Consider the following 24,983-nt stretch of genomic DNA (forward strand, 5'->3'; position numbering starts at 1 on the left):
CACTGCAGTTTTAAAGGACTACATTCGTGTATTAAATGTTTTACATTTGCAAGTTCTGGATTTATGAAGGATTTTTTCCTCAAGACTGGAAATTGTGCATGCTCCATTAGTTTCTGTCATCTTTGAATGTGATGCGGTGATCTGACTTTCAGCTGACCTATTTGTTGCATAAGTCTTAAGCTTATTTATTTTACAGAATTTAAATTAGAAAGGCTCTCTAGAGGTCACTGGTCCAAGCCCTGCATCTGAGGCAAGAGAATTATTAGCAACAGATCTGTTAAGATCTGGTCTTCCTGAATGATTCTCCCCCTTCAAAATAGTAGTTCTTAATTATTTAGAACTGTTGTATTGAATGCTGAAAAGCAGTTCTACACTCAACAGCAAAAGCTGTTCTGTTTATATAGTTTGGGTAAAAGCAATCTTTTTCAAAGCCTGACCATGTCCTCCTTTCTTGTGAAGCCAAATCTTAGACTTTAAACTACTTGTCCCTTATGTACTTAAACAGAAGAAACAAACAACACACATGCTGTTGTTGGTGTGCATGTTTCATCCACAGAGAGATCCAATGGAATCACAACTGAATTCAGAGTTTGAAGTAGACACTGAGCAAGAACAAAATCAAGCTGCTTTGCTTAAAACAATAGGCTACAACACTTGACCATGTTCTGGTTAGCAGACACCAGTAGTCCCTGTCTCCTATTTTTAAGGAACATAGTTTTAAAAGTACCTTTCATTCTGCTGGATCTAATCTTCCGTAGCTGCAGGAAAGATGAGTCCAGGCTTACGGGGCTGCATTGCAGGGCAGATGTCAGATTATTGGAAATGGCTTAGCCCAGCCCCAGAAGCAGCAGGAACTGTATTCCCAGGAGCTGTGCCTCCCTGCAGCCTCCTTCACAGCTCCTGACTGCGGGACCCTGCAGGGGGAGGCAGCCCTGCCAAGCAAGCACTAAATAGCATCAGCTTCTCCAGGAGTGCCTTATCCCTCTCACTCAGGTGGAGGCTCCTGCCACAGAGCAATGCTACAGCTGGAGATGGTTGACACAATTGCTAGAGCAATGTATGTAAGACTGGGAGGTCTTGAGTTGTAAGTGAAAGCTATAAAGCTATGCTTTCTGTACAAATGTAATTAAAATCTATATATTTGGAAGTATTCTCTAAAAATGTACACAGTTCTCAAAACTTATTTTATAATGTAATTTCTGGACTAATGACAATACAGTATTCCTTAAACAGCATACACTCAAATACAGCTTAACTGGTATTTTTTCAGTACCTTCCTTCTTGAAAAGTTAACCCAGAATTTATAGGAAATGTATGAATCCTTTCTCCTCTCTGGAGTGCAGTGAAGGCAATGACCCTGCATCATAATTGCAATGAGTAGAACCACAGAGTTGTTGAGTGGGAAGGGACCTCTGAAGGTCATCCTGGGATTTTCTGAAAACAAGGACATACTTAGATAAAAATTTCCCTCCCTTTTTTTCCACCAGAGTTCCTGAGTCAAAGGCCAAAACTTGCAGTGTGAGTACCAAATGCAAACAGGAAAAAAACCCTGAATGAAGAACTAAGAACTGAGGTTTTTTTAACTTCAAAGCAAACCTCTTATGCTTTGTAAGTTGGTAAATATCATGTTTACATTGTGAAGACACTGCTTCTTGGAAGCAATTTTGTCAAACCCATGGCAGAGGAAAAGTTTTGCCCCTTTGTAAGTACCATATCTGCACACTTCTCAGGGTCAGAGAGCTATTGCTTTTTCAGGACTTTTCAGAAGTTCCCACAGCATGCACAAGCTGAGCACAAAAAGTATCCAAGGGTACAGATTTAAATAAGGAGAGGTGGTGAGTCACAGCCAGCATTATCATCCTGCCAGGCAGAAAGTAATTAATCCATTTCTTTCCCTTTTTCATAATTTATCCTGTATTCCACAACTTCTTGAAGTGCCTCATATTAAAGTAGACTGAAGTTAATTAAATTATGGATAAAAAGCAAGTATTTCTTAGTATTTCTAGATAACTTGTCTCCTTTCAACAGCAGGAGGCCAGATACAGTATTTAAATGAAATGGATTTCTTATTCAGGCATCAGTGAGCTTTTCTGTACATCATTTCCAAGCTGTGACTAATCAAGGGTTTATCAATCTATTCATTTAGACAGTTCTGAGTCACCTGCAGTGATGTCTCACTTCCTATATTGATACTTTACTGAAATCCCTGGCTGGCATCATTTTCCCACCACAAACCTCTCCTCAAATAAAATTTGAACAAAGAATAAAATGTGCCACCAAGTAAAATCTGAAACTACTCCATACTCAGAACAAGGTGGAGCCTACAAAGTGTATTACAGTCAGGATCCAGGTAGAAAGTTTAAACAAGCTTTAAAATTGCTCCCAAGAAAGTGCTGGCAGACTGTTACCAAGTTAATTTTTTTAAAAGTGTCTACCCTTGTGTTCCTCTTCTGACTGAAGCCCTGACAGTTGCTCCATTTCCTCCATGATGTATTTCACACCCATGTTACAGCTAACATTTCTATAAAGTATTATTTATAGCATTTTTATCTCATGTCTGTCCTGTTATCTCTGTCATCTGCTACTTTGTCAAGCTCTAAATACAGATGCAAAGTTTTCTGCTTCATCTTTTCAATTGCAGAAAGAAGGAAGGACTATTCCTCATCTGCCCTTTGGAGAGTAGCTGGACAGTTTATGTTACAAACTTGTAAAAACCATTCCCAAAAGAGTATAATTGAAAGAAAGACACTTACCTCATAACTGCTAATTATCTTGACTACAGAGAATTTCTATCAAGGGTAATTTCCATCAGTGAGCTTAGTCTGTTCCTTAATTGGGTGTTCAGATATGCAGAATGAATCAGGACACAGTCATCTCAGAGCACCTCCTCTACAAATGTTTCTGCATTTACTGTTCTAGGGATGACTGGCACAGCATTCCAGAGAAACCTGAAAAAATCATGTTAGCTCCATGACCTTTTTGACTTACTAATTTAGTCTGACAACATAGAAATTTACAAAGAGTGAGTTTATTATCAACTTTCAGACCATCACAACAAATGTAGTAATAAAAATCAGATGTGATGACACACAAAATATTTTATTGATACAAACAGATTGTGTGTCATTTTACCAGTGCAGAAGATACAACAGATTTAGGGAGCTAATACTTTGTCCTGGGCTATTGGTAACCTTTGCTGATATGACTGTTTGTGCTATTGCTGCTCTCCTTCCACACCTCCTGGTGTACTTCACATTCAAGTCTGCAAAGAGAGAAAAAAAGAAGTCAAATAATGTGTAGCACTGTTTCTGCATTTAAATGTCGTAAGAGTAAACTGGGAAAACGATTAAGGTTCTTTTGTATCTCAAATCCACAATCTTCTTGCAGGGAATAACACCCACCCAGCCTCTGGTTTCTGTGCTTGGCAAAAAAATTACTGAAGAATGCAATAACAGACCCAAACAATGAAAATATTTAGTACTATCCCTCACTGTGTAATAAACTGGAGGAGTGCTCTGCCTGTAGCAGAATGTCCACAGAATTGTGTGAGAGGTCACTAGAGCCTGGTACCTTTTGAAAGCAGATCAAGAAAAGTCACCAACACTGGTTACACTTGTGTAAGTAGCTGTGACAGCAGAGGACTTTAGTACCCAGCAAGTGTGGGTGCCAGAAGAGCTGTTCCTGCAGAATCTTCTTCTAGCAGCCCTAGCCTGGCCCCCACAATGTTGGGGAAAATCAGACCCTGATTGTGAACTTGCTGGGGCAGCTTTTAGGTTGGGCAATTTAAAGTATTTTTTCAGATGTCAGTGAATGAGTGTTGACTCTGAGGACTTTCCCAAGCCTGGGCGTGGAGAAACACTCCCTTCTGGCCTGTCGGCTTTGTTACCCCATCACAAAACAGAATAAATAAATATATACTGATAAAATAGGGAGAAAGAGGAGAGGAGAGAAAGAGGAGAGAAGAGGACTCTAAGCTCTGGTCTTAGAGGTCTGGAACTTCAGCATGAAATTAAGCAGCCTACCACTCTTCTGACTTTGATACAGCAGGCAGGTGAAAGACTACCTGAATACTATTTATCTCCCATCCCTCTGGTACTGTCCAAACTTTCTCTTCTTCTGCTGGGCACAATGGGGAATGTGGGGAAAAAAGACAACAATTATTGGATCCATTTATTTTGCACTAGCAGAGGGTTTCCTGAGGAGGGAAAGCAATAGAAGAACAGGATACTGGATACACTATCCTGGTTGCTGTGAGATGTCAGGAGCTACGTGATAATCCCTTCTTGGAACACAAAGGCAAACACATTAGCTGGCAGGTAAACACATATCCCACGCTCCTGTCTCACCATAGGCTGGAGCTCTGTCCCATCTTCATTATCCTGGAATGGTCTTGTGTTTCTGTGGTTTCGCCCTTCTGTTAACTTGTTACTCTGACTCACAAAGGTCTACAAGCAAAAACCAGGGTGAGACCGTTTGTGAAAGGAAACCATTATGCTATTAAAAATACCTGGTGAAGGAAGATAATTAGCCCAGGGCTAAGAAACTCTAGCTGGTTCCTGGCTGGATGACACTGAGTGACACTGCAAGGGACTGCAGAGGCAGCAAACGTGATGAATGCAACTGAGAAAGAGGAATCAAAATCTCTGTTACAACTCCTACTGCAGGAATGAGGTTTCCAGCTGTACGAAATCCCTCCCCCAGCTCTCCACCCACTGCTTCATATTGTCCTGAGGGCCACAGAGCCTCCCTTCCACCCCCGGGATGTTTGTAACCTGATTGTAACACAGACAAGTCAAATGCCTTCATGTGTTGGGAAACTCCAAATTCTCGTCTGTGTTAGCAAACTTACTCTTGATCATACAATGAGGAGGAGTTTGGATGTGCTGCCCACAGTTTTTCCATAGAAGGGTATAGAGCCTGTCCTGCTTGGAAGACTCCTTGTCCCTGTGGGAAATACTCTCTTCACCCACAGCTCTAGGGCATGGCTAATTACACAGAATTAAGAGCAGAGTTAAAGAGAAACTACCACAAAGTTTGGAAGTGGAGAAAAGAGAGCCTCTGTTTCATGAAGGAAAATTGGCTTAAGAAGTACTTTAGAATCTGGCAAAACAGAGAGGGAAGAACAGAGGTCAAGGCTTCAGAGTTTTCCATTCAGTTTTATATTCCTAGCCAGGCGATGTGCTTAAGTACTATTCTGAACCACAGCCAAAGAATATATATCTGCTTTCTTCTGTACAAAGGGTTAAGCCTATCTTTAGGCTGGCTTTTTGTTGTGCTGTTATTGTTCTCAACAAAATTCTATGAATATTACGGAAACTCTAACAGCAGCATTAAAAAAATAAATAATAACCAAACCAAACCAAACTCCAAAACAGTTCTGACATTGTCCTGAAGAAATCCATCCAGAATATTTGTGTCATATGAGCTACTCTGGCTGCTGGCTAATTTTTTTCATGGATTGCTAAGATTTTCTCTTGTGTAGTTTGTGAAGGAAAAGGCAGAAGTGTCAAAAATAGCACAAAAGGAAAAAAAAGATCTGCATCTTCAGATATTCTCTTAATTAGAAAGGGATGGCACATGTATATTCAAAGGCTTCAGTTACAGCACTGCATCACCATTAACTAAGTACTGAAGGTAATACAATACAGTAATTACAAGGGTAAAGATGCAGAACAACCTGTCCAGAGACAGAAGAGTTTAATCAAGAGACAGAAGACAATGTTTTGGCAAAAGAATCTGTAAAGGTATGAAGCAGAACAACTCAGATTTGCATGAAATATGTCCAGAACTACAGCACCTGTAGGATGTGGAGTGGATCCCTGACCTGCTACTTGTTAATTTTTTCTCATCAGTGTACAGTCAGTCGCAAGAAATATAAGCATTAATCTTAGGGCACCCCATGGATCAATTTCTGCAGCTAGCTTGTCTATTTATTTATGTCTTCTAATTACCAACAATATATTGAAGATATATCTATTTAGGTCTAGAGAGTCAACCATTACTTACTGAATATGATCTAAAAGAAGGCAGCAAGTCATAGCTAAGACACAGGAGTCAGAGGGACCCATTTACTTCAGTTTATAAATTAATGTACTTGAAATCCCTGAGTCCATCCTGTTCTAAGGTGTTGGAAAGGAAATAGCACGGGTTGTGAGTTCAGATTACTAGGTCTTAGGGAAACAAAAAGTGCTTAAAAGCTTAGAATGTCTCAAATATCTTTGCTGTAATCAGTGGGATTTACCAGCAGCTCCTGATCCACAAAGTATGGCTTCTCTGCAGTTCCATCATTTGTTTCCATATCAATAGCAAAGCAAAGGAACATGGCATCTGCTGTCACTTCAAACACAGACAGAAGGCTGTGGGACATCAGGTAGGCAAAAAATCCAACCAGCAACAGAGGAACCACCCAAGCTTGCAACTCCCGGTGGTAGTTAAATGCCATCAATCCCCCAAAAACAGTGAAGCACACAACAAACACCTGTACAGGGCAGCAAGAGAGAAGTGCAGCCTCATTAATCATGCAGAAATGTTTCTCATTAAAAAAAACAATCTCCCCAAACCCTGAGGCAAATACATTACAGCCAGTATTTTAAGAGCACATGTCATCTGGGACACAGCTAAGTAATTTCCAGCATCACATAGCTGTGGCACTTTGTGTTCAGTTCCATGTGTAAATACCACAGGGCAGAGGAAACCTCTTGCCATGTATTTACCAAAGACTTGATGCAATCGGAACTGCCAGAGTGGGTCCAAGGACACTGCTATCATACAATAAAATAACTCTGCAAAGGTAAATTCCTCAGATATTCTTCTCTCCCAAACTTATTTTATAGCATTGACAACACTGGATTTAACAAAGATAAACTTTATTTACTTTAGGTATATGAAAAGATAATCAAACCTGATTTTTCACTTCATTTTTACAGAACCAATATTTTTGTTTACTCTTACCTTTCCTAAAAATAGGAGAAAATCTCCAAAGCAGCTAATGGATGCAAGTTTAGCAGAATTCCTTGCCAAAATACAGACAGCATCCTTTGCTGATGTACAAAAATTTGTCCCATTTATGGCTGTAGTTGTGTATGCATGCTGAAATGACATAAGATAATAATGCAGTGAGAGAGGAAACACTGATAATCTAGATTTTACTTCAGCAAAACACAAAGCCTTAAACTCTATTTGGAATTACTGACTTTATGAATATAAAGAGTTATTTATTTTAAATTACTATAATAGTCATGCTTCTAAATTCAAAGAGTTTTTATACATAATTTCCACCATTAGCAAATGTTACAACAGATGTGACTAAATGTGACTAAATAAATCACCGAAGCCACATTTATCCAGCTTATTTTAAAACATGGAAGTTCTTGACCCCAAAATTTGTGAATGAATATGAGACAATTACCAGAGAACACCTGGAGTCACACTGTCCAAACTTACAGGCTATCTATCCCCAACACTGCTGGCCAACTGTGTAAGTGGAAAAATGAAGTTATGTATTTATTGGGTCATTAAAGGTTGATGATTAAAAATTTTTTATATGTGGCTCTTTCAAACACTTCAGTGAAATTCAAGCTTATAGTCATAGCCATTGAACAAACCTTTTTGTGAAGGATTCTGGACTAGACCAGTGACTGTATCATGTGCCCCACCCCACTCAGAACAACAGATAATTGGGGCACTCCCAGTTTTTCAATGTATTGAGAATTTTACATGTTATGGCAGAAACTTTCCTGGATAGGTGGGGAGGATAGAATATTTACCTTCATGGATTTGATTATTTTTGCACTTATACATAAATTAACACGTATGTCCCATTTATGGAACTCCTCAGCAAGGTTTTGAAATTACGTCCAAAATATCAGCTAAGAAAAGCAGCACTCATGATACATGAAACATATTCTGGGCTTTACCAGCAATTCTTATGTATAGGTTCCCTTTACTCAAACTATTAGAAGGCAGATTTCACCACAAAAACTTTAGTCACATCTGATATGGTCAGTAAGAGCTGCAGTATGCAAGCAATTTATAAAGCCAAACATGTATGTGGTGCTTATATTGCTTTCTGCTTCACCTGGAAGTGAAAAAATAAACAGCCCATAAGGGGTTTGCTGAAAGTGAATTATACTGGCCTACTGAAAACCCTTCCTGTTCAAAAATCTGTTTTTTCTTACTTACAATTCAAAATATAAAACAATTTCAGCTATCTGAAGCAAGGAAAATTTATTTCTGTAGAGTTCGGTTTTACCTCTGAGCAATTTCTGTAGCATGGCAAAGCTATGACATTGTGGGAGGGAGGGAGGGAAGGAAGGAAGGAAGGAGGGAAGGAGGGAAGGAGGGAAGGAGGGAAGGAGGGAAGGAAGGAAGGAAGGAAGGAAGGAAGGAAGGAAGGAAGGAAGGAAGGAAGGAAGGAAGGAAGGAAGGAAGGAAGGAAGGAAGGAAGGAAGGAAGGAAGGAAGGAAGGAAGGAAGGAAGGAAGGAAGGAAGGAAGGAAGGAAGGAAGGAAGGAAGGAAGGAAGGGAGGGAGGGAGGGAGGGAGGGAGGGAGGGAGGGAGGGAGGGAGGTTAAATGCAATCAAAGAGTTTCTGCCTCTTTATTGTGGATATTATTTATATAAAAAATAGTGATTTTTCCTCTGATAGTAAAGAAAAAACCATTGACATTTTGTAAATACTGTAGTTACATATTAGAAAATACATCCATAGATGGAAAAAGTATAAATAAAGACCATGGATCTAATGCCCATTCTAAGAAAACATCAGTGAACTCTACAGAAACTCAAAGAGTATCTGCATAAAAATATGTTTAAACAAGCAAGCTCACTTCATTCCTAAATAGGAAAATGCCTTCTTTGCTAACTTTCATTTATCCTGAGGGTGTTCCCCTCCTGGCAGGATGCCATGACAGCAGAACTCCCAGGATGTGGCAGCAGGAGAGCTGCCAGTGCCAGCCCTGCTGGGCCAGGGCACGGGCAGAGATGGCCTCAGTCACACTGCCTCTGTCTGCCACCCAGAGCTGTCACTGCGGATTTCAGACAGGGACAGATTGCTCTTCATAACATGCTGGGAGTTCAGTCTCTTTCATCATTCCCATTAAACACACAGGGAACTGAGACACAAAGTAGAAAAGTGTTTTCTAAGTTTGTTTTTGTTCCTTAAGATCTAAATTCACAGGGCAGATCCCGACCTGGTGAGGTCAGTATAAATTTTGCCAATAAATTAAACAGAGATTCTGTATTCATTATAAATTGTAAAAAATGTGTTTTAAAAATAAAAAAGAATGTTGAAAAAGCACGTGAGCTTGTACAAACATTGTTTCCAAACTTAAAATAAATACTCATTTGTTTGCACTCTTGAAATAGCCACTTTGGTATTCAAAGAATGTGCAATGAAAAGAATTTCTGATATTTATTAACTAGAATGGTTACCTTGAAAAGACTGAAAATGGCTGAAGACAGTACACTACCTGAACAGGCATTTGTTGTGTTACAAACCAGCTGATAAAACATGGCATTTATAGCAGTTACAACTTAAACAAATAATCTAAGTATTACCTAATGATGACACTCAAGAAATAAAGGCAGCCAGGTAATAATCTAACATTCTAGAATGAATAGGAGACAGAAATTAATGAACTGCTGAAGGCTACAAAACTAGTCAGACATATGTGAAGCAAGAATATTACCAGCACAATTGGAAAACTCAGCCAAGTGGTCTCTACCTTTTAGCAAAAAATACATTTCTGAGAAAAAAAATATTTGAAGGGTTTCTTGTTCAACCTAGAATCTTTTTTCATACACTTGCCTCACAATTTTCAAGTTTCTCATACAGACCCCCTGCCCTGATCCCATCCAGCCACATAGAAATCCACATGTTCTCACTAACAAAACACATCAAACATTTAAGCTAACATACATTTCCATGCAATTCAGCATTGCACAAAAATGAGCTCAAGTGGTTTTTCGTTCTTACTCATCAAGGAACACCTAACACATACAAGTTATTACCTATATTTGCAAATAATTTTTTGGCAAAGGAATTATATATAAAAATCTTATATATCCCATTAAGTTTAAAACTGCAGGATATGTGCAATAATCCAAAGCCTTTCAAATTAAAGATTGTAGCAAAGGCTAAGATGGTAGACCATGGCAGTTAAGAACCTGCTAACATTTAGAAACAGGTTATTTAAATATGTGTTTCTACAGAATATATTTTTCCATGCACAAAAACTTTAGAGGGTTTGAAAATGTTTGGGAGAAGGGCAGCAGGAATGATCCAAAAGGTATGGAATGTCTTCTGTCTGGGGAACGTGAGGCTCTTCTGTCTGGAAAAGACATGACTGAAGGAGGATGCAGCAGGAGGCTCATGCTGCCGGCTCATGACAAATGCAGGGAGGCTGTGGAGGCTTAGATGGCTCACTGCCTCTTCCAGAACAAAGGCCAGGCAGGGGCAGGACAGTATGAAGTATTAGGAGCCAAATTTGAAAACAGACAGTATTCCTTCTCACCATAAATCTGCAAACTGTGCACTGCTGGGCGAAGGATGCTTTAGCTTCTAAAAGTTCACAGGAGCTCAATGGAGATGGGGAATTTCAGGGAAAAGGGATCTGCTGCAAGTTATTAAACACACAGGAAAGACAGCTCAAGAAATCCCTAGGTTGAAAACAGATTCTGACACAGCACAGAGGCAGGGAAATATCCTTTTGTTCTATCTTAGCATTTGCTCACAGTCATTGCTGAAGATGGGATACTGAGCTAGAAAGAGATTTAGTCTGATCTTATATACACATTATAACTCTTATATTCTTATCTTTGCCTAATAAATTGATCTTTTACAATGGTAGTCTCTGCTCTGGTGACAAGCAAGTAATGGTGGCATTGACAGCATTGAAAGCACAGGGGATAGTGGACTGGGATCAGCATTTGTCCTTCCAGCAGCAAGCTGATCTCATATCACCTCCTCTCTGAAGAACACAAGCCTCTTCTGGCTTGGGGCCTGGGAACTAGACACTGACTTCTCAGTGTCAGGATGAATAAATAGGGAACGTGAATGTTTACATATTTCCAAATACCACAGTATGCAAAAAAAAATCTATTTAAAGAATATATCCTTCTGTGCCTCACAACACAGAATGTCAAAGGTCTTGGAAAAAGTGACCTGGGAGTTTCATGAGAAAGGCGCTGTGGCTTAGATCCAGACTGTAAGTCCTCCAATTGTTGAGAATAATTGCTACTTTGTGTAACAGCTGAATTCAGTCCTCCATTCTAGGGCTTGCTTTCATAAAATGAGCTTGGGGAAGAGAAAATTGCCATAGCAACAGAATCTTCTTAAAAAGGAAGAAGGAGACATGCTGATCTCTCATCCCAGTTCAGCTTTTTCTGCTCTGCTGGTGTTTTCATCCCAATCTGATTTTATTGCTGCCAGCTCTCCTGGGGGCTGCCCTGGTCCGCTACCCCCAGTGCAGTGCTCAGACTGGACCTTAAAGTGCCTTAGCCTGCAAGTGTCACTGATTGGCATCAGCCCTTCAGAAAACAAAATCCAGGGGTAGCAGGAGGCAATGAGTGTGGCTGCTGTGCAGCAGGTAGTGGTCTGTTGAGAGAGTTGTAGCATGACTCTCAGATGGTGTGAAATAAGAGCAAGATGGGCCTTGTGAGGCCCCACTGAAGGGATGACCACATACAAGACTGGAAGGGACTTTCAGTCACTCCAGTGCCTATTTCAGATTAGCATATTACACAAATCTTCTCCTAAGTGGAAAACCCCTTCTTTAAATCACTTAGGACTTGCCCTCTCCCAGGCCTCACATGTGGAGCTGTTCCAGACAGTTGCCCTGCTGGTCCTTAGGAACCTTCCAACTTCCAGACATTTATTCACGAACAATTTATATCTACTCTACTCTATTCTTCTGCTGATCTTGTCAGGCTTTTAGCCCTCCCTGCCATCTCATAGATGGCTAATGGGCTTGCTCTTGCCCTTCATTTGCCACAGGATATTCCAGCCCCCTCCATGAGATAAGCCTGAGCACATAAGCAGCAACTTGTACAATGGCATTTATCCCCTTCTTTCCAGTGCAAGTGTTTCATCTTGTAGTTTCCAGGACTTCCATTTCACCTTATATTTTCAGTCTGGACTTACTGGAGAAAATTTTCAGGTTTCCTTGCTTCCTACTCTCTGTGTTATCTACTCCTTCCATGGCTGTCATCCAGCGGGTAGGACCAACACAGCATTTTTCTCAGAGGGTAGTCGGGTGTCCTTTCCTGCTGCATCACAGTGTTACATGTGGGCTCCGTTTCCATGTCAGGGCTGGAGCAAAAGGATCCTGCTTTATGTGCCCATTGCATGATGATTACACCATTACTGGGGTTGCTTTCAGGGCTCCTGCACTTAGTGAGAAAATGTTCTTATTTGGGATTTCTGAAATAAATCAAACTGAAGATTTCCAGAGAGTTGTTCACAAATTTCTCTGCTTAAAAGCACAGAATTACCTGTCACTTGCCTAATTGCCTTTTATTTTCTCCTTCTCTCTCTTTTTTCCCCCCCTTCTGTTTCTTCTTAATGGGATAGGGAAGAAGAAATGTAGCAAAGTAAGAATTAGTCAGCTTTGTTCAACTCTATTCCCTTCATGGTTCATCCTACAGAACGAGTTAGGACCTAAAAATTTTTTGTTTCCTATTATCATATACATGAAGTCTGTAGAGGGGAGATAAATAAAATATTATTTCAGTGTAGAAGAACATTTTATCCTTGTACTTTCAAGAGGATTGAAAAATTAGCTCTATATCTAGAAGCAATATTGCCAGTAAGATTAAAATGCATTATTGTTTTTGGGAGGAAAAAGAAATACTTGATGGGGTGAGGCACAATGTGTTTGGCATGGAGAGAACTGTGCTTTACAATAGCATGCATGAATTTTGGATTTATCTAGGTGAATTCTCCACAAGGCACTTAACCGAAACCTCCTGATAGGCTTCCATCCAAAGTTTAAGAGACAACGAACTGCTATGGATATAGAGCCATTAGACAGACTTGCTTTTGGTTTATTACACTGGACATTTGCTGGCTTTCAGTCCCCAGGAAGGGTCTCTGTCCCAGGAAATGGGGCTCACACCCTGCTGAATTCACTGAAAGCCCAGAAGGCTGCAGCACTGCAGCAGCCATGCTGATGAACACAGAAACCACACCCTGCTCAGCAACCCCTTCAGAAACCCAGGCACTGTACTTTGGAGAAGTCACTTTGCCAACTGGCTGCAGATGGACCCAAAGCAGACACAGAAAAGCAAAACTATCCAGCTGTATTGTTTTTAAAAAGTCACTGCAACAAGGCTGTAAAGGGAGAACATGTGAGCACTTCAATGTTTCTAAAGTTAAGACTGCCATTACAACTTAAGAAAGCAGGAGAGACACAGACCTCATCATTCCCAAATCACATTAAAAGCCAGTATATTCTTTTTACAGGAGAAAAATTTCTATCTCCTAGATTTTACTTGAGATGATTGGATATGTTTATCTGGAACATACTGAAACCATCAGAGCCAGATGAAAAATCTGTGGTAATTCTGACAAGTGTTGGCAAGCAGAACTGTCAAGTAAGGATAGTGACTTTATATTCTTCCCAGCCACAGAACCCTGAGTGCTTTACAATTGTTGCTAATGGATTATACACACACATGAATCACTTTGCCCATGACTGAAGTGGAACAGCTTAAGGAGTGAACTGTTTTACAGCACATAGCAACACTACACCACAGTTTAGCACAGGATCCAGTTGCAGATCCAAGAGAAATTTAGGAAGGCTGAATGTAATTGTCCACATTGCAATCTGGACAGGACACTGGGCTTAGATTATGCCCCCTGCAAATATGACAATAGCCAGCATCTAGCACAGCACTCTGTCCTGATGGGAAGACGACAGGGTAACACTTTGGCTTGTTCACTTAACCTCCAGGAGAGCTGAGCAAAACCTAACTGAGCCTGCAGAGAATGAGTCCCTTCAGGGATGCATGCAACTATTAAAGTCAGTATTAAATATCATCACATGCAGGGTGGTACTGCAGCCCAGAAAGTACCCTTAGATAACATAATAGAGCACTTGGTTGATTCTGCGTAGGAAGAAAGAAGCTTGCATTCTTTCACCAGGGTTACTTTCTCCAGCACCTGTTTCTCATCTGCCAAGTTCTCAGAGGGAAAACAAAGTACTGTTTAATCCTGATTAAACTTGTGAATGAAGGAACAGAAAGAATTCAAATTACCTAAGCAGTTTAACAACAGGTTGAAGAAAATAGTGCAGAAGTGATTGGATCTTCTATTTTACTTTTTTTAGAGCTTCAGGTAATTATATGCTCTTGATAAAAGTGAAAATAATGCTAGAATAAAAAGCAAAAGAACAGTAAATAGTAAGGAATGCTAATGTACACAATGATCTTTGGACCAACTTTTACAACAGCTGTTCCACATTTAAGGTTACAAAAATATCAAAATCTGAACTTAAAGAATACTTCTTTAAGAAAATGTTAGAAACTCAGGTACAATTTTTTAACCCCTCCCTCCCAAGTCCTACTCTCAGGTCTGTGTTCAACATATGTGGGGAATTTCTACCTTGCTCCTGGCAGCTTCCACCAATCTCAGTAGGAGCTTTTAAGAGCTCACTATTTCTGTTAATCAAGAAATATGTCAAAGCTGCTTAAAACTGCAGACATTTTTTTCCTTCTTTTTTTCTTTTCTCTTCTACACATGGCCACAGATTTTACAGAACCAAAGACTAAGACTTTCAATCATGGTAACATTTTTTTTTAATAAATAGCCTTGAACAGATCAGTTATAGGGGAAAAAAATGAAACAAATAATTATATCCACAAATTACTGAGATGCAATAATTCAAGACCAATGTTTAAATTTCGTACAGATAGAAGTTCTATTAAAATCTTGAGGCCTGTTCTTGCTTTTTTTTTCCTAATTATTGCCCAAATTTCCCTGGATTTGAAACATGTGGACAACCATCACCTTTGCTAAAAATATATTCAAAAAACAAACCAAAAGTGAACACTTTATTATGATCATTAGATTAAAAATCACAACTCACATAAAACCAGAAATCTGCCAACAATAGAATAGGAAACAGGAAATCTTTAAAGGGGAAAAGAGCTACAATACAGCTTTCTGAAACAAAAGGAAGAACATTATAGTAATTAATTCTTTTAACAGACACATAGCAGACAACAGCTGGAGAAAGTAAACACTAGGATGCTGGATATCTCTTTGAAAGGCAGGAAGCCAAGCCAAGTGGAAAGGGTGACTACAAATGGAAAGCCTGGAGGCAAAATGAACTCTGATATTCCTCACCGAGTCACTGACTATAAGACCTACCTAAAAAATGTAAACCTTGAAAATTCAGAAATTTCACTGCAGAAGTATTTAATCTATGGTGAACTAAACTGAAAACTCTCTTAACAACTGCCCAAGACTAAACCTAATTTATGCACCTACTTAAGAGAAGTCAGACCCTTTATCAGGATTGTCTTGTTTACTTCACCACTGCCCTCAGCAATGAGAACAAAGAGCTCAGCATTCAGAGGGTGGAATCAGTGTGAATATGATTCCCTTTCACATTAGGAATATCACAGCTCCCAGAGATAAAAACAAGGCAATGACAAAGACAAAAACTAACTATTTACAATTATATATGTAAATATGGACTGCATTTGGAGAAATGAATTGTGAAGGTAAAAAGAGGTGTCAAGTATCTGTAAAACTGCTGTATGTCAGAAATCATCCATTTCCAATTAAAATATCTTTTAAACTAGACTGCTATCATCATGGTTTGTATTTCCATATCTCCTGATACTGGCAATCACTAGGAATTTAAGTTTCTTTATTCAGGACTTCCAGGTGGAAAACACTGTAACTAGTTAATGCCATATTCAAGGTATATTTCCTAATTCTTCATTGCTTCCTCCTACCTGGACTCTCTGTGCTTCATAAGTCTGTCTGGCACAACTCAACAAAATGTTACGTATTCTTACCCACAGAAATGGCACGTGGCCCTCTGAAAGGGCTGACTATCCCAAGCTGTATTAACAAGTTTTCTAAAATCTAGCACCTTGCATATCTGTCAATTCCCTGTTTCTTCACACCAAGCACTTGGAGGCTTGTTTGTTTGTTTAATTTAGGTGGCCAGCAGGAAATTCTGGTCTGCACCCAGGCTGAGCCACTTTTAGCCATGCTAAGGGTCAGGCACCAACCATGGTATCCAGAGTAGGCTGAGGGACTGAGATGACAGAGCATACCTGGTTAAAGTATCTTAAGCAACTTTTCGGGAAGCAAACCCAGCAGGAACAGCAGTCAAACAGGTGCTTTGCATTCTTCTGCAATAAATGAAATCATTGGTTATTGGACACATAATTAGCCTCAAACAAAACCAATGTTCTAAAAAAACCCTTGCTTTACAGGTGACTGACTCTTCTAATAAAATTTTTACTTAGGCAGCAGATACTTCCATTAGGATTTTAGGAATAGCTTTTAATTCAGACTGTTCAATATTAATGACTGCAGAGCTGTGCTTTTTTTTTCTTCCTGTGGATGGAAGATTCTTCTCTGGGAAAAGAAAATATGTGCTGCAAGCAGCTTTGTGAGCTAACATCTGCCTGGGGAGAAAAACAAGCAGGCAAGTCAGTAATCCTTAAAGCACTTCACAGTGATCAGGGAGTACAGAGACAGATTTTTAACCTGATTATCAAAAACCTTTCACAGTTCTGAAATTACTGGTACTCTACTGAACAAAAATAAAAGAATGGGTAGAAGAGCTTATATGAACATCCATGTGTTTTGACTCAGAGCATTACATTCATTTTTCATATCAGGAAGAAAAATCTTGTATTAGAACAGGCTCTTCATAGACCACTGAGCTGTATTAATTTCATAGCAAAAACTGAAGAGTAAAGCTTAAGGTTTGTTCCATGATCCCCCATCACATCATGAGCTCATCATGGAGATGATGCAAGATGAGAACAAGACACCTTGGTATCCAGAATACCCTTCCAAAATTAAGTGCCTGTTTTTCTTAACAAAAGGAAATCCAGTTCAGGACACTCAGTCTTTTAAATCTTATTTTTCCAAAGGTCAGAATGTTTTTATCTTGTTTTGGAAAGCAGAGATCTTCTAGTCACTATAGAAAACTCCAGTCCCAACAGCTACTATTGTTCAAGCAGAAACCACAAACCTCCCAACTTTTCCAAAAAGGTTCATGAAAATATTCCAGAAATAACTCCTTCAAAACAGTGACTGTACATGCAAACTCCTGACAGAGAACAATTTACTCTTGCTATGTATTGCTGGAGAGATGATTTTAGTAAAGCTGTTTTATCTCAGTAAGGACTGTTTGTTAAAAGCCTAGAGCAAGGGATCTCATCTACAATCTCCTCTCTGATTCTGCTTGAAGACTGCTGTGAAGAAAAATCTGTAAATTCATCTGCAACCTCACAGGCCCCTGACTTCTCCTCTGTTCACAGAGAACAGCAACATTTTTTGCAAAGGTGGGGAAGTCTGTGTCTTTATACAATGTTCTTAGTTAACACAACTCACAAAGTTTTGTAACTAAAACTTCCATATGAAAGCAACATAAATCCAGTCCACACCTTTCAAGTGTTTTATGACAAGGAGATTTTATTTAAGCCTTCATAACCTATAGCAAACACATGCCTCTAGTAAATACATTGTCACTGTAAATGTAAACACCCTGTCATAACTATACATAACATGCTTCAAGGCCAATGTAAACCCTAGAGGAACAGACCTAAAATAAAATCTTTTCTTAAATCTTCTCCTAAAATCAGAACTGTGCATTCCTAACAGTCCTCCCTCCTTGCAAAAGTGCCAGAATTACCTACAGTGCTGTGTTTCCAGCAGAAGATAATAGATGTGGAGATGAATGAAAGGAAAAAAGAAGGTAAAAAATATTCAAACTAGCCCAGATCTATGCTTTATGTGTCTTAGAAGATGTGTCTTGGATACTACAACTCCCAGGAACAGTTCTTATTCCATATATTCTCTATATAGAAGCTTATTACAAGGCAGATGAAGTATTTTCTATAACAGATTTTAAATCTAACAGTAGTATTCTTACTCCTGCTCCTTAAAAATGAATGCAAAAAAGTTTTAATAGAGCAGTCTGCCAATTTTTTCTTTATCCTTCAGAAAAACCTTTGTATAAAACACTAAAGGTGAGTTTCATATTGGTATTTTCTGCTTTTAAAATTATCAGACATGAGAATAAAAAGGGTGCATTGATATCTGAGTTGGGAGAAAAAAGCTTTCCTAATGAAGAAAACACGATAAAATAGAAAATCCATCTATTAATAATAGACAGTAATAGCAATACCATATATTTTTAAGCAGGAAATATATTCTTCACTTCTTTGCCCCATGATCTCATCTTTAACCTTCTATTTTTATAGCGTTACAGAAGTATTTACCTACCTTTTGGTTTAGGATGTTGCAAAGGTACAAGAGAACAATCCTTGGTATTCTCAGTACTGTGATTAGAAATGAGCCTTTTACAGCAGTTCCTAGATGGTAGCAGAAAAGCACTGATATGGATGACAGGACTGGGTGAGGTGGTGGGTTATTTTTATTTCTAGAAAGAGAAACAAACAATTTTAAAATGGTTTAGCAACTTATTTAAGAAGATAAGCATTGCGTATTTTCAGTATTTGGAAATTTTAGGAATTAAGCTGTTACCTCCTTTCCTTATTGAACTACTCCAGTCTTTCTACTGACTTCATCTGAATGTTCACCTTAGTCCAAAGAAAAACAGCCAAATTTAAAACTTCTGGGTTAGTTTAATTCTTAAGAAATTACTATTTTCTGGAAAGGAAAAATATCTAGGAAAAAACTACACTGAAAAATAGGAGAAGTGAACATTATCTGAGAATACTCCTTGAACACCTCTTTCCAGTTTCTGTCACTTCTCTTATTCTCTGCAATCTTTTATTTAACCCTTGGTTCTGCAAGATTTTCATCTGAGGGAATGAATGCACTATTTCTTCTTTAGTGGTAAAATTAAAACTAGAAAATAAAATCACAAGTTCTCATATATAAAATTGAGAGCTACTATCTACTTTTATAATTGCAATTTGGCCAAATCTGGTTTTAAATTTTAAAAAAATTATTAAAGCTTTTTTCCCCCACAGAAGAAGCTTTCTTTTAAAATTGAATGCAGCGAAAAAGCAATATCATACTATATGTTTAGGATTATAATCTGAACTAAAAAAAAACCTTGCAGTTCTAGTGCACACTAACCTGTATTGTTTTGGAGAAATAATGCCTGCCAAAATCAGAAAGCAGAGCCAATAAATGCCCTAAATACACGTTTTATTACTTTGCCTCCTTTAAAAAGATCAGTTTAATGTCAGTCATTTACAGATAGTAATATGACACAGCTCTCAAGAATTTATATAAACCTCAGGAAATCAACTTAAAGAGATTTCCTCACCCCTTTTCAAACACTGAAAAAAAATCAACTAGATTAACACTCTAAGTACAGTTAAAAATATTTCATAGGATAAAAAAACCCCATACGGACCAATAGTCATAATTAGACCTTCCATAAGTAACTCTTAAGCAACTGGCCCAACCCTGAAATATTTAGTTAGGCACCAGAACCAGCAGCAGTTTGACTAAGTAGCTACATAAAGATCAGACATAACATCACACATAAGAAGCCTTGTTTTCAGAACTGATTTATTCAAAACCTCTGTTATCTTGAAAAATCAGTAGTTTGCACAAGAAATTAAAATATAAAAAGACACCAATAAGAGAATGACTGCTTTGGGCTAAGAAGCTCTAAAATTATAATTTTAATAAATCCTCACTTCAGCAAGGATTTATATCATACACACTATATTCAGGAGTGGGATTATAATGCTGCCAGAATCCTGAAGGTATCACTGCAGTTCACTCAAAACACAAAAAACTTTGCAGTGGAAAAGTTGTATTTAAATATGTGAATATACCACATTATTTGAAATAGGAAATTCCAGCAAAGCAGTTGCTACATTTATTATTTTTGTCTTAAAACCAGGGGAACAGCTTGGGGGATGGTGGAATTTTATACTGAATAAGGCAGTTTGGGGTTTTTTTTAGAGTCATCAGGTTTCTGTGTTAGAAACACATGCATTGTAGTGTGGATGAATTATTCTATTCATAGTGAGCCATTGCTTTTTTCTCCCTAAAACAGTTCCTTACAGATGACAGTGTTAGTTTGATGTCAGAACACAAATTATTAAGTTTCTGCAAGTTAAAGGCTAACTAGTGATAAGAAACACAGAAAGAAGAAAATTTGTTCCTGTGTTAATAATGTACTTGTTACTGAAGAGAAAAATGAAGAAGGTTTTTGATATTTTTAACATGACTAAATAATTAAAAAGAATGTTAAAAAAACCAAAAAAACAAAAAAACAAAAAACCAAAAAAACCCCAAAAATTAAACTTAGTTTAGATCAATTTTTACATATTTGGATGTTTTTCCACAGCTCCTTTTCCTAGCAAAGGAACTTGCACAAGAACAGGGTCTGACCAGGATTTTGCTTTGCCTCCAAACAGACTGGAAAAAGAACAGATTTTCCTTGTAATTCTGGTTCAGAGTAGGAAACAGGGAAGAGGCTAAACACAGCAACAGGTGATGGTTATGTCTGTAAACAAGCTCAAGATTGGCTCCAACCTACTCCCATTGCACCCAAGGCCGAAGCTTCACCCACCTTTGTGCATGATGTGGCTGCAATCCTGAAGGGGCTTTAGCACAAGCAAGCAATCATTATGCAGTGCATTATGTGCACAAGGTATCAGGGAAATCTGGGAATCTGCCTGACTGGTTATATAGAATAGAGCCACAGCTTGCTTTTCTTCTTTGCTATTTCTGTTTTATGTTATTATGAGATTGTTTGATGTACATACAACACTACTGTTCCAAACTCCTGTGGACCTGTATTCAATACATTACCTTTTAATAATTTTATTTCTTCACTACTGACAATTGCCTTCATTTACTTGTGAGCTCTGTGACACAGTGTCTTTCTTTAACACTAAGTTCCTTGAATCAAATGATCACACATGTATCTTTGCTTTCATTTGAAAAACATTTTTTGTGAGAGGAAAAAAATGTCATCTTTACACACCCAACAGACACAGATATTTAAATGGCAGAAAAGTGTATTTCTTCAGTTCTTTAAACTTCTCTTAAGAGCTATGCTTTCAGATTTCTTCACTTATGTCTCACCAATTCCAAAGACTGTCTAAAAATAACTTTAGCATAAAATACTTCAGAAATGTTAAGGAATGAATCTTCTATTCCTCAAGTAAACATGAATTTCAACTTTTAAACAAACACAAAAATTTACAAGATTTGTAATAAAACAGATATGATGAGACTAACAGAGACCACATAGACTGTACTGCACTTTTACCTTATCTCAAAGCCACATGGCACAGGTCTGACCACATCCATGATGGTGGCTCTTTTAGGTCAAGTGTGTAAGTAGGCCAAAGGATGGCCATAAATATTGCAGATAAATTTGAAGAGGAAGCCTTTAAAAGTTTGTTCTAGTTCATCTCTCAATGACTTTGGTGCAACATCCATAAACCTTCATTTTTGACTTACTAAGACAGATATGCATTTCACTTCTCTTGGAAACTGTGGTTCTCAACCCTTTAGTCAGGTAGATAAGCCCAATCCTTAATTTCAAATCTGTGCAGTGATACATGTGATTTCAAATCTGTGCAATGATATATGTGCACTGGAGCTACCAAAGAAGCTCAGACATGGACAGAACTGTGATGCCTGTGATGGACTGAGTTACCATATCACCTTCCTTTACTCCCAGAGAGGGGGAAAGGCTCATCTCCCTGCCAAGGTAAATAGATACATCAAGGTGAGCATAAACCCTCATGTAAAACACCAATTATAACAAAGAAGGCTTTTAAAAAGACCGAGCCCTTTCCACAAGTTGTAAAATGTAATCATTAAGCAAGAAAATCTACTTATTTTTATTAAATCAATGAAATCTTTTGTGTATTCATATTTAATCTAAAATAAAAGAAGGCCAAATCCATTTTCAGTCGTGGTATTACAGGCCAAATAAGCATCTCCTGTAAAGCTAACCCAGGTGGAATGACCCCCTGCCCACCCCATCTGCAGCTCAGCCGCGGCTGTTGGCCGCGCAGCGCGCTGCTGAGCGTGCTGTGGGGGGAGATTTCCGCTTGGGAAGGCCGTGCCATTTCCTCAGAGCACTCACAGGACAAGAAGAAAGCCTGTCTGTAAGATCCCATAAACAAACTCTTGTGACATGCCTTTATGATGCAGCCCCAGGGAATACATTAAAAACACACAGCAGACAAGCTCAGAATTGCTGGAACAGCTCAAGATAACCCTTGCCCTTGCTGGCATGGCTGCTCCTGCAGCTAACCACCCTCTCCCTATTCCTGCACTGCTCTGCATCTCTCTGGATCTGTCCTGACAGCCTAGAGGCCGGGACAAGGGATTACCACCATGGAAAAGTTGCATTTCCCCTTGCAAACACAACCCTCTCAACACAGTACAGGTCACCTGGCAAGCAAGAGGAAAGCTTAATAGTATTGTACAAAATGATACCAACACAACTGGGAGCAGGAACCTTCTGTACTTGGCAGCCAGTTCCTGCAGCAGTAAAAAATAGCTGGAAAGCGGAAGCCCCTAGCAGAGCAGTAAATGTCATCACAGCAGTTTCTACAGGTGCTTCCCTGCTCTGCACCAACAAGATATGGACAGTGCATGTGCCTTGGGGATTTATGTGGTGTATTCCACCAAAAATGTGGTGTATTGACCAAAATGCAATGGTCAAACTGCCCATGAATACATGACATTACCAAGGAACAATATACTGCTTCTCATTTGGAGCTAAAGCAGTCTCCTGGAATAGGGTGCAATGCAGCCTGTGCCTTCCAAATGGGAATTCCCCCACAGCCAACAGAGCTCCAATATCAGGGCCCAGTTTGGCCCAGCATCTCCAGCAGCAGGGGTGAGCCACATTAATACCATGCCAATTGTAAAATCTTACTCAAGATCTTACAACAAGCAACATTATTTTATAATAAATTGGATTCCCGATATTGACATAAATTGCAGTCTAATTGGGACCTTTTTTCCTAGAAAAAGATTGAAAGTAAATGCTGGGAAATCCCCAAAACTATCAGGGACAATTCCACACTCACCTGTTGAAATAACAAGTAACCACTGCCCCAGCAATGACCATTTGCTGACAGGCAAGAATGAATTCACTAGTCCAGATAAGGCCAACGAAATGATACCATGCCATGTAGCAAATTCCAGACAGAGCTCTGTATTCTACTTGTCCTCCTGAAGTGGCCTGTGCAGTACCTGAAGTTGGGATTACACCACTGTGTTATTATAACATGCCAGACAAGGGGGAGAGGAGAAAGGGGGACAGGGACAAGAAGGACATGGAAGTGCTTCTGTGCATGTTCTCTTAACTTCTCTTCAGTAAAGTTACAAAAAAAGTAAATTCGATGCTATTTAATTCTGTCCATTCTAACAAAGTTAGAGAAACAACATCTTATAATTCAACTTGGATTTTGAAAAATAAAATCTCACAAAAAGCAAAAGATTGTGCTTAAATTGGGATTGAGACACAGCTACCAATAAAGGAAAAAGGAAAGCTACATATTAGTAAAGATATCTGAGAAGACATTACTCTAGACTTGAGTAATCAAATAGTTCAGAAGTAAATGAAACCTTCACTTCCATTATTCAAATTTGAAATAAATGCATAGTTATGAAATTCTTTAGTGTTTTTTTTGTAACAAGCAGAAGAGAAAGACTACAGAAAAATATTAAGGATACATAACATACTGTTGCAGCAAAACAAAACAAATACTTTATTGCTATTACTAATCAGAACCATGGCCATTAGTCTTCTGTTCTCTATACTTTGCAATCTTTGTGCAAAATACAGGCAGATACATCTAGGCTCTCTGGGGGGGGAAAAAGCAGACATGGTATGGTAGTACACGCTGCAAGGCCACTACTGTATCTAGGAGCATAGATAAATTAACTTGCACAAGCTAAAAACATTCCTTCCACTTCTGTTACCAACAAAGAATGTATTTCGTATTCATAGAAGGCTTTTCACAAAAGGTGGGGTCAATTCAGATTCCTCAACAATCAGACCTTTTTTCTGTGCAATCCTGTTGGTGGCACTTGACTCTGAAGAGTCGTAAGGGGATAATGGCATTAAGACAATTTGACTGTAGTAAAAGGTCTCTAGGTTCCTAACATGCTATGTTTTTTTTTTTTTTTTTTTTTTTTTTTTTTTTTTTTTTAATTTCATTTTACCAAGCCTTAAGTCTACTAACCTTAAAGAGAAACATGTTCACCAAATAAAACAATCTCTGGAGGTGAGTAGTTTCTTATTCCAGCTCCAGGAAAGAAATAAAAAAGTGAGACAGAATTGGCTATTACTGCTCAAACAGCAATATAACCTAAGCTTTAATACTTCATGTATTCATTTTGTGGACTTGGCAGTCCAGGTTTACAGCTGGACCTGATGATCCCAAAGGTTTTTTCCAAGCTAATTGATTCTATGGTTCTGTGTTCTCTTACAGGACAACACACCACATTCAAGTTCAAAACCATCACATACACAAAGCTATCTAGGAAATGGTTCCTTTCTGGCCTGTTTTTCTACAGCCACAGACTTCTTACTCAAGAATAACTAGAAGTAGAAACAGTAAAGATTTGTTTCAGCAATACCATCAGCTTTAGACAAGCTTTTTTTAAGTTTTCAGAAGCAGCCTTTTAGTCTGTAAATAAAGAAAAATATCCATCTACCCCACAGTAGCACTGCAACGTAATTTTAAAGTTCTTTGAAAGATAAAAAAAATGCTACATGGGTACATAAATACAGATATATTTTCTAGATTTATTTTTTTTTTC

General features: G+C 38.5%; 1 protein-coding gene across 3 annotated transcripts in view; it reads right to left on the bottom strand.

Annotated features, from left to right (window-relative positions):
* Window positions 1-3,009: 3,009 nt before the first annotated feature.
* Window positions 3,010-24,983, bottom strand: part of SLC44A3 (solute carrier family 44 member 3) — a 35,201-nt gene continuing 13,227 nt past the window's right edge. Inside the window, exons 10-16 of one of the 3 annotated variants that reach the window (XM_058030599.1) lie at window positions 23,243-23,408; window positions 18,477-18,633; window positions 16,289-16,366; window positions 6,952-7,089; window positions 6,242-6,478; window positions 4,347-4,445; window positions 3,010-3,262 (exon numbers count right to left, since the gene is read on the bottom strand). In XM_058030599.1, coding sequence (XP_057886582.1) covers window positions 3,257-3,262; window positions 4,347-4,445; window positions 6,242-6,478; window positions 6,952-7,089; window positions 16,289-16,366; window positions 18,477-18,633; window positions 23,243-23,408 — 881 coding nt within the window. In that variant the 3' untranslated portion in view covers window positions 3,010-3,256. The remainder of the gene's footprint in view (window positions 3,263-4,346; window positions 4,446-6,241; window positions 6,479-6,951; window positions 7,090-16,288; window positions 16,367-18,476; window positions 18,634-23,242; window positions 23,409-24,983) is intronic. The other 2 variants (XM_058030601.1, XM_058030600.1) reach the window with 2 other exon arrangements.

The sequence above is a fragment of the Melospiza georgiana genome, chromosome 9, assembly GCF_028018845.1.
Source record: "Melospiza georgiana isolate bMelGeo1 chromosome 9, bMelGeo1.pri, whole genome shotgun sequence".
NCBI classification, from domain to species: domain Eukaryota; kingdom Metazoa; phylum Chordata; class Aves; order Passeriformes; family Passerellidae; genus Melospiza; species Melospiza georgiana.